At 44.3% G+C, this 15,309-nt stretch overlaps 1 protein-coding gene across 1 annotated transcript in view; it reads right to left on the reverse strand.

The window, feature by feature from the left end:
- DSCAML1 (DS cell adhesion molecule like 1) overlaps nt 1-15,309 on the reverse strand; it is a 338,974-nt gene that overhangs the window by 37,313 nt on the left and 286,352 nt on the right. Inside the window, exons 15-16 of the mRNA XM_032868593.1 lie at nt 3,264-3,431; nt 1,884-1,954 (exon numbers count right to left, since the gene is read on the reverse strand). Coding sequence (XP_032724484.1) covers nt 1,884-1,954; nt 3,264-3,431 — 239 coding nt within the window. The remainder of the gene's footprint in view (nt 1-1,883; nt 1,955-3,263; nt 3,432-15,309) is intronic.

Here is a 15,309-nt window from a genome sequence, read left to right on the forward strand (position 1 = left end):
GAAGGAACCAGGCACTGCTGTGTGTGTGTGTGTGTGTGTGTGTGTGTGTGTGTGTGTGTGTGCGCGCATGCACACATATGTAGAGTGTGCGTTTTTTTAAGGTTTTGTTTATTTGAGAGAGAGGGAGAGAAGCAGGCTCCCTGCTGAGCAGGAAGCCCAATGTGGGGCTCCATCTCAGGACCCTGGGATCATTCCCTGAGCTGAAGACAGATGCTTAACCGACTGAGCCACCCAGGTGCCCCAAGAGTGTCGTCCCTTTAAGGAAAATATCACTAAGCCCTTTTGTGGAAGGTCCAGAGGAGGACTGAGTGCTTGATCTTTTCCCATCAGAAGTTAGAGCCAGAAAATGAGCTTGAAGGTCTGGTCCCAGATGTGGACAAGGGATCCCCCCATCCCCCAAGCCTCACCGTTGAGATGGGAAAACTCCAAGAAGAAAAACATGTATGAGCCCTAAGAAAGCTCTCTGTTCCCGAACTCCGTGCAGTGGACTGGGGCTCTGGACCACCTAGCAGGGGGAGTCAGAGAGGGAGGAGCAGCCTTCTTGCTGAGCTGGGAGTCCGATGTGGGATTCGATCCCAGGACCCTGAGATTGTGACTTGAGCCGGCGGTAGACGCTTAACTGACAGAGCCACCCAGTGGTCTCTGGACCACGTATATATAAGTTCTGCTTCTTTCACTACTTGAATGGTTGTGGGCAAGTCACCTTGCATCTGTCTGCCGTGACCTCCTCTGACGGAGAGGGATACAAACACCTCTTCTGGCTGCCCTCCAGGAAGAGAGGGTTAGTGTAGGAAAATACTGGAAGCCTGCAAGCTGAGTGCAACAGGCCACTGTCAGGACTGGAGGTCCTCGTATGCCCAGGGCCAGAGTTTCCCAGGACAGGGTTTATTGTCCTGCTCAACGTTATTCTGATCTGTTTCTCTGCCCTGCTGTGGGACCTCCTCTAAGAGTTTTTCTTCCTTCCTTCCTTCCTTCCTCCTTCCCTCCCTCCCTCTCTCTCTCTTTTTTTCCTTCTTCCTTCCTTCCTTTCCTTCTTTCTAGATTTTTATTTACTTGACAGAGAGAGACACAGCGAGAGACGGAACACAAGCAGGGGGAGTGAGAGAGAGGAAAGCAAGCTTCCTGCTGAACAGGGAGCCAGACGCAGGGCTCAATCCCAGGACTCAGGATCCCATGACCTGAGCCGAACACTTAACGGCTGAGCCACCCAGGTGCCCCTAAGAGTTTTCTTAAGTGATAAGGTCCTCAGACACCCTGTAGAATTCACAGGTCTCTACCCCTTCACAATGGCTGCAGAAAAGACTGGTCTGTTTTTTTGCAGCTCATCCACCCCCAGAGGAAGGGAGGGCAGTTATTTTCACTCTGGTTTTATCAAAGAGGAAACCGAGGCCTGAAAACACCAAGACTCCTATGTGTGGTTTCACTGGGAGAAGATGGGGGGGTCATATCACCATACCTCCCAGCTCCAGGAACAGGGCCAAGACAAGGGGAAGACCCTGCCCTGTCTTCTCCCATTATTCACAAGGGCTCCTTGAGCTTTGTACAAAATCAAATCCAACTCCTGACCTATTACAACATGCAGAGTTGGGAAAGAGAGGCCAGTGTGGTGAAAAATCATTTCCCTCTCCTTGGCCATGCCAAGTTCTTCATCTCATCCCAGCTACTGGCCTGCCAGTAGGTACAGAGGGAGTAGGGATTGGTGGGGGGACCTCACCCTTTATCTTCCTGTCTTTCCTCCCCTCTAATTTCACCTGTTTAGCAAAAAACAGGCATGAGAATTCTAAGAGACTAGAGACCAGCAAGCTTGCTGGGCTTCATTTCTGGGTTGAGGAGAGAGCAGTCATGGAGGCAGTTAGCAGGGAAATGCTTTTGATCTCGCTTACCTTCCAGGTCACTTGGATGCTCTGTGAGGTTACTGGCTGCAAGGTGACATCCATGGGGGGCCCATCGGGAGCTGGTGGATAGAGAAACAACATTACAAGTCAAATCTTGGAAGAAAAGAATCCTAGGTCCTTACTCTCATCCTCCTGAGCTGGATCTGTCTTGCATCAGAGGAACAGAGGAAAAGCTCATACACAAAAGAAAAGAATCTTTGATTGAGCCCCCTGAAACAACCACAGGGCTTACAGTGCCTCCTTTCTCCATGATTAGCTGAAAACAGCAAACAATGACCATGAGATATTACTATATATCCAGCAGATTGGCAACAAATTTTAAAAAGTCTGATAGTCTCAAGTGTAGGCAAGGGTGTGTCATGGCAGGAATTCTTACATTTACCGGCCATGAGAAAGCAAACTGGCTCAATACTTTGGAAGCTATTTTGGCATTCTTGGTTAAAGTTAGAAGCGTGCTCATCTGATGACTGTAATTCTGCAACTACTTAGTTTCCGTAGAGAACTTGCAAACCTCTGTGGGTGTACCAGCACAAAAATGTTCACAGCTCCAAAACTGTCAACCACCCAAATGTCCATCTCCATTAAAATGCACCAAGAGGCAATGGTATAACCACAGCAAGGAATACTATGCAACACTGAAAATGCACAAATGGTAAAACTCACAAAAATACTATTGGTCAAAACAAGGAAGGCACAGAAGAATATGTTGAGAATAACTTCATGGAGATATGCCACTGGAAAATAGGCAAAACTAAACTATATGCTTTATGTGTATAGACGCTGTAGTGGCACTATAAAAAGGAAAAGCAAGAAGGGCTACTGGTTCCTTCGTGGGGAGGAACAGGCAGCTCTGAGGAAGGGGCGTAGGAAGGACCCCTGGCATGCTGGTGATTGATAGTGAGTGGGGGTTATACTAGTTTTTACTTTATTATTATTTGTAAAACTGCACATAGTGTATGTACGTTGGGTATTATATTATATTTTGCAATAGCAGGAGAAACTATAGGGAGAGAAAGCTTGTTTAAACTTTCAGGCAAAATCCAAGACAAAGGTCATGGAAATTAATACAGGGCACTAGTACTCTGCCCTTCACAGATCTAGCTTATTTGTCCTTTCTAGACAGGCTGGGGCCAGGGGAGTGAGAAAGAACCATGGACAGCTCCCCAAAGCCCAGCATCTATAGCTCCACCTGGAAAAGGTCAAACAGAAGAGCCTCCAATGATCCAGAGGCAAACACAGGTAAATACCTTGGGATCTCTCCTTCCCTGTTGTATTGTAAGCCCACCATCAGTGGACAGGGTGGGTGCAGGCGTCCAATGTCCCGGATCCCCAAAGCCATGGGAAAGAGCCACAAGGCCAGGTACTCACCAGCCTCCTCGGTGCTGATGGTGAGCTCTTTGCTTGGCTCACTACGGCCAATCTTGTTGAAGGAGTACATGCGGATGCTGTACACAGATGCTGGGTGCAAGTCCACGATGTTGGCCTGGTTGATGGTGGGGGAGATGTTGCGTGTGGATTGCTTGAAGTCCCAGGAATCTGGAGAGAGAGCACCCATTTCAAACCATAGCCAGGAAAACCCCACAACCCCTTCCCAGCCTCAAGTCTCAACTTCCACTGTGGGACACAGAAGAGGTCCAGTTCTACATCGATAGCAGCAAGAAAGCACAGGCCTTAACAACTTCACAAAGAGTACAAGGATTTTGTTCCACGAAGATCAAAGAGACCAAGGGAGGCCTGAGAATGTAAGCAGCAAATGTATTGGCTCTCCTCTGCCCTGGGCCAGCTTGTGAGTTCAAGCCTCAGATGGGGGTCAGACAAGATGTTTCTCAAGACCCCTTCCAAGATCCCCATTGGCTTACTCCCCCTAAGGGTGTGATTAGCCAGTGCCCTTCCTCCTGGCCTCCCATACCACCTCAGTGACCTGCTGTAACCATGAGATCCCTATCCCCCCAGAGCCAAGAGTGAAGCCAAGGCTTTGCCCCCTTTTTCCTTCCGTATATGCCTCCATATCTTCTTTCCTTGTGCACTTGTGGGGTGGTGGTCCTGAGTGTTACTTGGTCTTTGAGGGGACAGACCGAGGGCCAGAGTCACCAGCCCAATCCCTACCCTCTTTCTCTCACTGGCGAATGATGAGTATTCAGGGTCAGGAGCCAACAGAGAGGTGAACGTGCTCCTGATTTATCCAAGGGGACTGGCAGTCCATTCCAGGGCTGTTTAACAACATTGTGGAAAGGGGGAAAAACCAGATAAATGCCACTTAGGAATACTGTGGCAGGAAACATTCTTCATCTCCAGAGGAATCCAGTCATTCATTCATTCTATTTTTTGCTGTGGAACTACTGGGGGATTCCCATGGAAAATGGGAAGGGCTTGCAGTTATAGCAATGCCTCGGCTAGGATCTTCCAAACCCAGAATTCCTAACTAGATTACTTTATTGGCACTTCACGTTGAAAAGAAGAAAAAAAAAAGGCAGAGCACAAGGAAACAAGCTGATAGTAGGGCTTAAAAATTTTCTTGGGGGCATGTCCTGATGTCACTATTCAGCCTAATTTTCCATGCCTTTTAAATCCACAGTAGAGGATCCTGAAAATTCTCAGTAGAAAAGATTAAACTGCATTCACTGCTGTTTTGTTCCTAGAACAGGAGAGGAGACAAGCATATTCTAGAAAAATTGTTAAGAAGACTTCTTTTCCCTTTTTTTTTTTGTTTTTAAAGGCTTAAACCTGATAAATTAGTTCACCAGAAGAGACTATACCCTGCCTTCAGATTCTGGTTAATTGAGGTCTTGATGGTTTTCAAAACACCACTTTTAGCTGCATAGTCTCGGCATCTGTGAAGGGCACTGTCCCAGCTCCCCATCTGCAGTTTTGCATTTAATTCTTTGGTTTTATGAGCCAAAGTCACAAATGGCAGGCTGCGGAGGCTCGGAAACACATTATTTTCTCCTTGTCTTTTAAAACACCCCAACGACCCAGAGAGTCACTCTGTGGCTGGCAGGTTAAGCCAGAGCCGCAAATATGTGGGCGTCCACCTGCCATGGGTACCTCTTTGGTTTGGGAGGGAATGGATGAGCAATGTGGTGGCAGGTGTTCACTTCTCTCCCTGGCATCCCGGGAGCCCATGCCAGCTCACACACTCATCATACTTGATTTGCCCATGTTTGTAGGAGACGGGCAGTAATCACAAGTCAGTGAGTTCATTTTTGAGGAGGGCAGGCAGAGGCAGGAGGTCCACCCCATGTATCAGAACACCGAGGGGCTAAGGAAAAGGGGCGCCAGTGTATACACACTTGATTGAAAGAGACTTGTTCTCCGCATTAGTAAGAAAGACTTGTGAGTTACGGACCATGGGAGGTGTTGTGGATTGAAATTGACATAAAACGGACATTTTCTTCACGATAGTTCAGATTATTTTTTCCTCAATTCTTTTTACCAGTATTACAGCAGTGATAACGTGTCCCTTCATGTACTCAAGTCTCTGGGTACCAATACGTCCTATTACAGGGGATGTTGACCTTGATCACTTAGCCTAGGTGTTCTTGTCTGCTTCCCCCACTCACTACAAAGTTACTACTTCCCCCTGTGTCATTAAGAGGGCCTGGGAGGGCTTCACTGAGATATGTGAATAAACCATCACATTTTCTTAGTTTTCTTTGCTTGTGGTTTGTTTTGCAAAATGAAGTCTGTCACTTCTGTTTACGTGGAAACGTTAGCTTTTACAAGCTGGGGTTTTAATCCATCAGGCCTCGTGTCACAGACATACCCTTCTTTATTACTTCTTTGTATTTTCAAGAAAAGCCTACAAGAATTGTATTATTAATGTATGTCAAGGGTGTTAAGTTTCTAAACGACCACTCAGCACACATGATACACATTCTCAAAGAAAAGGAAGACTCAGGAAAACTGCTCTAACATATTTTATCTCAAGGTGTTCATCTCCCCAGTGTGTTTGCAAAATGCAGAGAACATCATCTAAAAATAGATTTATAAGATTTACACAATTGAAAATAATCTTGATCTCACGGACAGGAAAATTTTCTTCTCTATCACTTTTAGTGTGTACCTTGTTCCTATTTTTATATATGTCTATGTACATAAAATGTTAACATTATTTGATTCATTCTCTCTTGTTACCATCTTAACGTGTTTCTATTATTCTTCTCAGTTAATGGAAACTGCTACAGACATTCATTAAGGCTGTCTCTGTGCATGGGTCTGTATGTTCTGTTCAGATAAATTCTACTTAAGACACATTGGAGTAAAACCCGGGCTTTACCATTTACTGGATATTTGACAAAATAGTCTCATAAAACAGGAAGGATAATATTATTATTCTCCGATTATTTATGTGGTTCATGCATTAATATATAAAAAACTGGTAGAGAGATATGTGGTATATAGTAGATTTTCAAAAAGGTTTGTTGTTGCTATGTTCGCAATCTATTAGGCCTGTGAATTCCATATAACTTTCACTGGACCAGAGACATTGGCCTCACTGGTTAAAAATGAGGAAAACTCAGATACCACCCCAGAACTCCTGAGCTAGATAGAATCTGGATGTTTTTGAGGTGCCTGGGTGGCTCAGTTGTTAAGCATCTGCCTTCGGCTTGAGTCATGATCCCAGGGTCCTGGGATCGAGCCCTGCATCGGGCTCCCTGCTTGGCGGGAAGCCTGCTTCTCCCTCTCCCACTCTTCCTGCTTGTGTTCCCTCCCTCACTGTCGCTCTCTCTGTCAAATAAATAAATAGAATCTTAAAAAAAGATAAGAATCTGGATGTTTTCAAGGTCTCTAGTGTGTTCCCTATGCATTAAAATTTGAGTACACTTCTAACTCACCATAACTTTCCCATCTCAGAAATACACACCATTTATCCTATAGGATATAAATATAACACTCAGAAACATGTATGCCTGTGTTGAGGACTTAATTTTATAATTTATCTTCCAGAACAGTGGAGTCCCCACAGTGATTTTTTTGGACTGTGTGTCATCTTCTTTCCTCAGGGTGAAAGGATATTACTGTGTAAAAAATGATCTTATTGGATAATTCAGGACACTTTCCAAAGTCCCAACAAGTTCTTGTAAGTCTCTTGTCTCATTTTGGGTCAAAGGATGGTCTCTGTCCATGGCCACCTGGTAACCTGTTTTGAACCCCAGGGATTGCTGCCATTCAGGGATGTGGTCATAGAGGTGTCCTATGAGGAGTGGGATGACAGAGATGTCACACTGGAGAGTTTATAGGAACCTGGCCTCCGTGGCTAAGTCCACTGTCCAGGTTTTGGCTCCGTTATTTGTGAAAGGTCTCCTGGGAGCTTCAGCTTCCTACGACAGAGTTTCAGATCCCTGCTTTCAAGGACATACTGGGAGTTTGTTGGCATAGAAAAGGAAGACTTTGTGATGTTTCATCATAACTTTAAGCTTCGTCTTTCCTGAGGTATCCTGCATCTCTTACTCAAGATTAGTGGTAATTCTAGAAATTCAGTGGTATCACATAGTGTTGCTTCTGTCCTAACATCCAGTTTCCACACCTTATTTCTGACCCAGTCATACTTAGGAGTGGAACTCAGGATCTGAAATGTTCACTGTCCTAGCAACCATAAAGGTGCCGTCAGGGAACAGTGTTTTGGGAAATCACATCCTAGAATTCTAATATCCCACAATGTCCTCTCTTCTCACCTTCTTACAGTGCACAACACTCCACTGGAGATTGGAGAATCCCCAGCCAAACTCTGTTTCCTCTAATAAATAGGACTTTTTGTCTCTAAGCCAAACCTGGTCACCTTTTTGGAGCAAAAGAAGGAGCCCAGGAACGTGAGGAGAAAGGAAACAGGAACCAAACACCCAGGTGGGTGGGAGTGGGCCAAGGGTCACAGAGGAAGCCAGACCTTAAAATACGGTTTGGGAAGGTCTGTTTAATGGAAATGATTTTTGAGACACCTAAGTTTTCTGTTGCTGCCAAAGAAGGACATCTGCCCAACTTTTACCATCTCTTAAACCCTTTGGGCATCTCCTTCTGCTCAGTCAGTGGTCTCCCATCACTTTCACACTCAGGCCCCCAAACCCCTTGGACTGTGCAGGCCAGCCCGATCCGGCTGCCAATCCATCGCTCATGGGGGCCTGGGAAAATCTGTGCATGCTTCCAAGGAATTCTATGCTAAGTCATTTTTAGAGTTCTGTGTTGCCTTGTGTAAGAATTGGGGAGGTACGTGGTTGAGATAGTGGGATTTAGAAATCTCAGGAACACTGGAGACAGATACCATGCATGCTCTCCTGAATCACTTCCAGTCCTCTGGAGGCTTCAGACAGGACCCTCCAAAGTTCAGACTCAGAGATTTCATTGTGACAAAATACACCTCCTTAAAATGAGAAACTCAAATCTTCTGTTCCTCTTTGAAATTTCCTTTTTCTTTATAGGAATTAAGTTGGAAATTTCAAGTCTCAGGGTCCTAGGATCGAGCCCCGTGTTGGGCTCCATGCTCTGTGGGGAGTCTGCTTCTCCCTCTCTCTCTCTGCCTCTGCCCCTACCCCACTCATGCTCTCTTTCTCTCTCTCAAATAACTAAATCTTTTAAAAAAAGAAGTTTCAAGTCTATAGGCCCCAGTTCCTCAACAGTAAAAGAGTTTCATATATCTATTTACCTCATAGAATTTTCTTTTCTTGAGGTGTAATTGACATATAACATTATATTAGTCTCAGGTATACGGCATAATGATTTGATATTTACATATGTTGTGCAGTGATCACTACTTTAAGTCCAGCTACTATCTGCCACTATACAGAGTTACAAAATCTTTTTCTTCCTTTTCTTTCTTTCTTTTTCTTTTCTTTTCTATTCTTTCTTTTTTTTTTAATGTAGGCTCCACACCCAGCATGGAGCCCAACATGGGACTTGAACTCACAGCTGCGAGATCAAGACCTGAGTGGAGATCAAGAGTCAGATGCTCAACTGAGCCACCCCGGCACCCCCAAACTTTTCTTCTTATGATGAGAACCCTCAACACTCAGTCTCTTAGCAACTTTCAAACACGCGATACGATATTGTGGTCTACAGTCACGGTACTGTACATTACATCCCCATGACTTATTTACTTCATGACTGGAAATGTGTACCCCCTGATGTCCTTCACCTGTTTCATCCACCCTCAGAACCCAATAACCACCAGTCAGTTCCCTGCATCCATGAGGTTGATTATGTGTTTTCTTGTTTTCTTTTCAAATTCTGCATATAAATGAAATCATGTTTTTTTTTTTGTCTTTTTCTGTCTGACCTATTCCACTTAGCATAATACCTTCCAGGTCCATCCATGGTGGTGCAGACGGCGAGATCTCACTATCTTTTATGGCTGAGTTTTGTTCCATCGTGTGTGTGATGTATGTGTGTGTGTCCCCCCCCACAATTTCTTCATCCACTCATTTACTGATGGACTTCCATCTCGGCTATCGTAAATAACACAGCAATAAACATGGGGTGCCTGTGTATTTTCAAATTAGCATTTTTGTTTTCTTTGGATAAATACCTAAGAAGTGGAATTGCTGAATCATATAATAATGCCACTTTCAATTTTTCGAGAAACCTCTGTACTGTTTTCCACAGTGGCTGCCGCAATTTACGGTCTCATGAACAGTATAAGAAAATTCCCTTTTTTCCCCTTCACATCCTTGCCAACGCTTGTTATTTCTTGTTTATTCAATTCTTTGAAGGCTGAGGGAGGTGGGAAGCTGCAGATGAAAAATCTCAAGCGTAGAGTTCGGTTCATGAGGTTTAAGGAAAGAAGCCATCTCTCTAACCTAGACGTGCAAGGTGAAGCAGGAAGGGCTGATGTGGAAGCTGCAGTGAGTTTTCCAGAAGACCTAGCTCAGACAGTCGACATACTGGAAGATGCCATCTTGGACTCATAGCTAGAGAGGGGAAGTCAGTGCCCTGCTTCAAAGCTTCAAAGGACAGGCGGACTCTCTGGTTAGTGGCTAATGTAGCTGGTGACTTGAAGTTGAAGCCACTGCTCATGTAACACTCCCCAATCCTGGGGCCCCCAAGAATTATGCTAGGGATGCCCAAGTGGCTGAGTTGGTTAAGTGTCCAGCTCTTGATCTCAGCTCAAGTCTTGATTTCAGAGTTGTGAGTTCAAGCCCCTTGTTGGGCTCCACATTGGGTGTGTAGCCTTTTTTTTTTTTTATAAAAAAAATTAAGGATTATGCTAAATTGACTCCGCCTGAGCTCTAGAAATGGAACAACAAAGCGTGGATGCTGGCACATCTGTTTATAACGGGGTTTGCTGAATATTTTAAGCCCACTCTTGAGACTTACTGCTCAGAAAAAAGATTTATTTCAAAATATTACTGTTCATTGACAATGCGCCTGACAAGAGGTCTGATGGAGATGGACAATGAATGTCATTTTCGTGCCTGCGAATACAGCATCCATATTCTGCAGCCCATGGATCTAGGAATCATTTCGACTTTCAAATCTTGTTATTTTAAGAAATACATCTCATAAGGCTATAGATGCCATAGATAGTGATTCCTTTGATGGATCCGGGCACAGTAAATAGAAAATCTTCCAGAAAGGGTTTACCATTCTAGAAGCCATTAAGAACATTCATGATTCATGGGAAGAGGTGAAAATACCAACATTAAGAGGAGTTGGGAAGAATTTGATTGCAACCCTCATGTAGACTTTGAGGGGCCCAAGACTTCAGCGGAGGAAGTAGCTGCAGATGTGGTGGAAACAGCAAGAGAACTAGAGTCAGAAGTGGACCCTGAAGACGGGACGAGTTGCTACAGTCTCGTGATAAACCTGAATGGGTGAGAGGTTGCTTCTCACGGAAAAGCACAGAAAGTGGTGTCTACACTCTGCTCCTGGGGGAGATCCCAGGAAGATTGTTGCAGTGACAACAAAGGATTTAGAATATTACACTAACTTAGCTGATAAAGCAGTGGCAGGTTTGAGAGGACTGACTCCAATTCTGAAAGTTGTTCTACTGTGGGTAAAATGCTATCAAATACCATCGCATACTACAGAGAAACTGTGGAAGGAAGAGTTGATTGATATGGAAAACCTCATTGTTGTCTTATTTTAAGAGCCTGCCACAGCCCCGCAGCCTTCAGCAACCTGCACCCTGCTGAGTCAGCAGCCATGGACACCAGGCAGGACTCTCCACCAGCAAAAAGATTATGACTTGCTGAAAGCTCAGATGATGGTTAGCACTTTTTTTTTTTTTTACAATACATTGTTTTGTTTTTTAAGATTTTATTTATTTATTTGACAGACAGAGATCACAAGTAGGCAGAGAGGCAGGCAGGGAAGGAGGAGGAAGCAGGCTCCCTGTTGAGCAGAGAGCCTGATGCAGGGCTCAATCCCAGGACCCTGAGATCATGACCTGAGCTGAAGACAGAGGCTTTAAACCACTGAGCCACCCACGTGCCCCTACAATACATTGTTTTTTAAAAAACATAATGTTCTTGCACACTCAAAAGACTACAGCATGCTATATGCATAACTTTTGTATGCCCTGCTTTACCTTAGTTATCTGAACCATCAACACCTCCCAGGTATGCCCATAATTATTGATAAATATGATCTTATTGCCACTTAGTAATTGTTTTCCACCTGTTCTGTACTTTCTCTCCATTTCTTCTTTTGCTCTTCACTTGTCATTCAATGACTGTCTTTAGTGGTGTGCTTAAATTCTTTTCTCATGATCTCTTGCATTGTGTGTCTGGGTATCCCTTAACTCATTATTGTGGAGATATTTTTACTACTTTTGTCTTTTAGACTTCATACTAGCTTTATAAGTGATTAACCACGACATTTAATGTATATTTGCCTTTACCTGTGAGATTTTTTACTTTCGTATGTTTTCTTGTTACTAATTAGTGCCCCTACTCTTTAGCTTGAAGAAGTCCTTTAACATATGTTGTAAGACCAGTTTAGTGGTGAGCAACTCATTTAGCTTTTGCTTGTCTGGGTAACTCTTCCTCTCTCCTTCAATTCTGAATGATGACCTTGCCTGGCGGAGTATTCTTGGTTGGATTTTTTTTTTTTGACACTTTGACTTGGTCATGCTGCTTGCTTTAGATCCACAAAGTTTCTGAGAAATCTGCTGATAGTCTTATGGGGTTTCCCTTGTACATAACAAGTTGTTTTTCTCTTGCTGTCTTAAAGATTTTCCCCTTATCTTTAATTTTTGACATTTTAATTATAATGTGTCTTGGTGTGGGTCTCTTTGGGTTTATCTTCTCTAGACCTCTCTGGGCTGTCCAGATCTGGATGTCTGTTTCCCTACCCAGGTTACGGAAGTTTTCAGCCATTATCACTTCAATTAAGTCTTCTGCCCATTTATTTCCTTTTTTTTTTTTTTTTTAAGATTATTTATTTATTTATTTGACAGAGAGATCACAAGTAGGCAGAGAGGCAGGCAGAGAGAGAAAGAGAGAGGAGGAAGCAGGCTCCCTGTTGAGCAGAGAGCCCAATGCGGGACTCGATCCCAGGACCCTGAGATCATGACCTGAGCCAAAGACAGAGGCTTAACCCACTGAGCCACCCAGGCACCCCCATTTATTTCCTCTTGAGGAGCCCTATAATGTGAGTGTTACTCTGCTTTCTACTGTTCCACAGGTCCCTTAAGCTGTCTTCACTTTTATAAATTCTTTTATCTTTTTGTGCTCTGTTTGGGAGAGTTACACTGCCCTGTCTTCCAGGTCACTGATCTTTTCTTCTGCTTTGTCTAGTCTTCTGTTGAACACCTCTAGTGTGTTCTTTAGCTCTGTGGCTTCTGTTTAGTACTTTAAAAATATTTTTTGTGTCTCTGTTGAAGTCTTCACTGTGCTCATCCATTCTTCTAAGTTCTATGAGCATCTTGATGACCATTATTCTGAACTCTTTATCAGGTAAGTTATTTACCTCCAATACGTTTTTTTTTTTTTTTTTCTGGGGTTTTATCTTGTTCTTTCATTTGGAATATATATCTCTGTTTTTTCATCTTGCTTAACTCTTTATGTTTGTTTGTATGTATTAGGTAAAATGGCCACCTCTTCCTGTCTTGAAGGGGTCTTGTGTTTGAGATGAACCAGATTGTTTCTCCTTGCCCTAGCCCTTGGTTGTTGTCTCTTAAACCTTTGTGATTGTCTAAGCAAAGTTTATTCTTGATAGGTCCCAGTTGTTGATGGTGTGCCAAGACCCCTCAGTGTTTCAGAGGGAGGGATCGTAGCACCTGCTGACTTTGAAGCCGATTGGAAGCCAGACTCTCGGACAGCAGCTTTTAAAGTATACAGATACATACTGTCTTATGGGACCATAATCACAAGCCCTGCTGACCTCTAGAGCAGGCCATCTGGAGGTGTCCTCTTGGCAACAGCTGCAAAAAATCAAGGCTCCAGACCAATGTCTGAGCTCCTTTCTGGGATGTACTGGTGAGCTATAGTGAGGCCAAGGGAAAGCACAAAGGTGGCCTTCTCCCAACCCACATTCCTTTAGAACATTTTGGTAATCTCTGGATGTGACCTGAAGCCTGTCCCTCTCAGGCTGAAGCTCCAGGAGAAGAAGATAGGTGTTTTGCACAGGAAGACTGGGTTGTGTTTCAGTCTGCTGTCTGTGCAGTATCCTGGGAGTGACAGCCTGCCAACAATTTTCTCTCTGATTGTTTCAGATCCATGGGGCCCAGAACACAAGCCCGCCTAGGTACTAGACCTAGGTGCTCGAGGGCTGTCCCCAGTGAGGACTACATGCACCTGCTGGCTTCAGCAGGGCCACGGAGGGAGTGTGGGGCTGGGGCACACCAGCTGACTTTAGTGGAGAAGTGCTAATATTTACCAAACATCCTTGATGCACCAGGTGTGGTCTGGACAATGTAAACACTCGCCATTTACTCCTCACACCCCCTCATGATATCAGCATTATGTCTCCATGGTATAGGTGACCCCATGTCACCAAGACTGATTTCTCACTTGGCCTCTCAAGTGTTCAATACTTGAACCTCTCCCTTCCTCTTCAAACACTCTTTCCTTGGCTTCCCTGATAAAAGACTCTCTGGCTTTTCTCTAATGTTTTGGACTATTTTTTCTCTCTTCTTTCCAGATGCATCTCCCTTACCCTTCCATTAATTGTTAGATGGAGTTCTTCCAGGCTCCATCTTAGGTTCTTTTTCTCTCACTTCGTAGACTTTCCCCACACTTGGCTTCTCTTTCTATCTATACACAGGTAACTCAAAGGTTTGTGCCCAGCTGGATGTCTCCTATGAACTCAAGATTTTTATAGCCAACTGTTTCTTTGACATCTCTTCTTGGATGTTTCAAAGGCGTCCATAGTCAACATGTACAAGATGGAAGTCTTGACCATACATCCTATAAACCCATCACCTTCCTGGGGTCCCTATCTCAGGAAATGGGATGCTAGGTGTTATTCTGGACTCTTCCCTCTATAAAGTCTTATAGCTTTCATGTTCCATGTAGCTTTCGTGTTCCATGTAGCTTTTGAATCTCCTCATTTCTCTCCATCTCTACCCCTGCCCCAAGCCAAGCCACTGTCATCTCTCACTTGGACCAGGAAAATAACATCCTAACTAGCTAGCCTCCCAGAACCCACTCTGTGCCCCCTTCCATCTGTTCTCCACACTGCAGCTGTCATTCATCCCACAAATATGATCAAGCACTTCTTACAGGCCAAACACTATTTTGGCATTGACAGTGGTCTCCTCTAACACAAATCTGGTACTGCTATCCCCTTGCATAAAACTCTACAACAGTTTTTCCTTGCTGTTGGGGTAACAACAAAATTTCTTTACATGACCCCAGGCCCTGCAACATCTGGCTTACACAAACCTTTCTGGCTTTATCTTTCACCACTCTTTTCCTCTGAACTCCTACAGCATTTATAGCCTTCTCTATTGTCTGGGGCTCATGGTTTCAGCAGCAAATGCCCAAGGAGATGCTAAGCTCCGTGAAGGCAGGAGCCATGTCAAAATCTTTGCCCATCTCCCTCACTTGGCATGTCCTGGACACTTATAACCCACTGCTGGTTGGATCAGAGCCCCTTTCTGTCCTTTCCTTTGGACTTGGAGTTCCTCTGCATTTTGTAGTCACAATAAATACCCTTGCTTTGCCTTCCCCTTCCTTGCCTCACTCAGCTGCCAATCACAGGAGGGGGCCCCCCTTTTCTCTTATAAAAGCCCATCATTTGCAGGTGGATTTGACCTGGTGTTCCCAAATCATCTTTGATGTTGGCACAAAAACTCTCTCCCCACAGCCCTCCCAGGCTAATGCATCAGAGTCAAATCTGAAGGCCTCTAGCTGATTTTCCAAACTTGATCACTGCCATCTCTCTGACCCCAAATAGCTGAAATTAGGGGCCCTATTTTCTTCTCTTTCCTTTTCAGCTCTCTCAGAGTACTGAGCTAGCTTTGGCGAATATTGTCTCTTTT

The sequence above is a fragment of the Lontra canadensis genome, unplaced genomic scaffold, assembly GCF_010015895.1.
Source record: "Lontra canadensis isolate GAN:19392208 unplaced genomic scaffold, GSC_riverotter_1.0 scaffold36, whole genome shotgun sequence".
In the NCBI taxonomy this organism is placed as follows: domain Eukaryota; kingdom Metazoa; phylum Chordata; class Mammalia; order Carnivora; family Mustelidae; genus Lontra; species Lontra canadensis.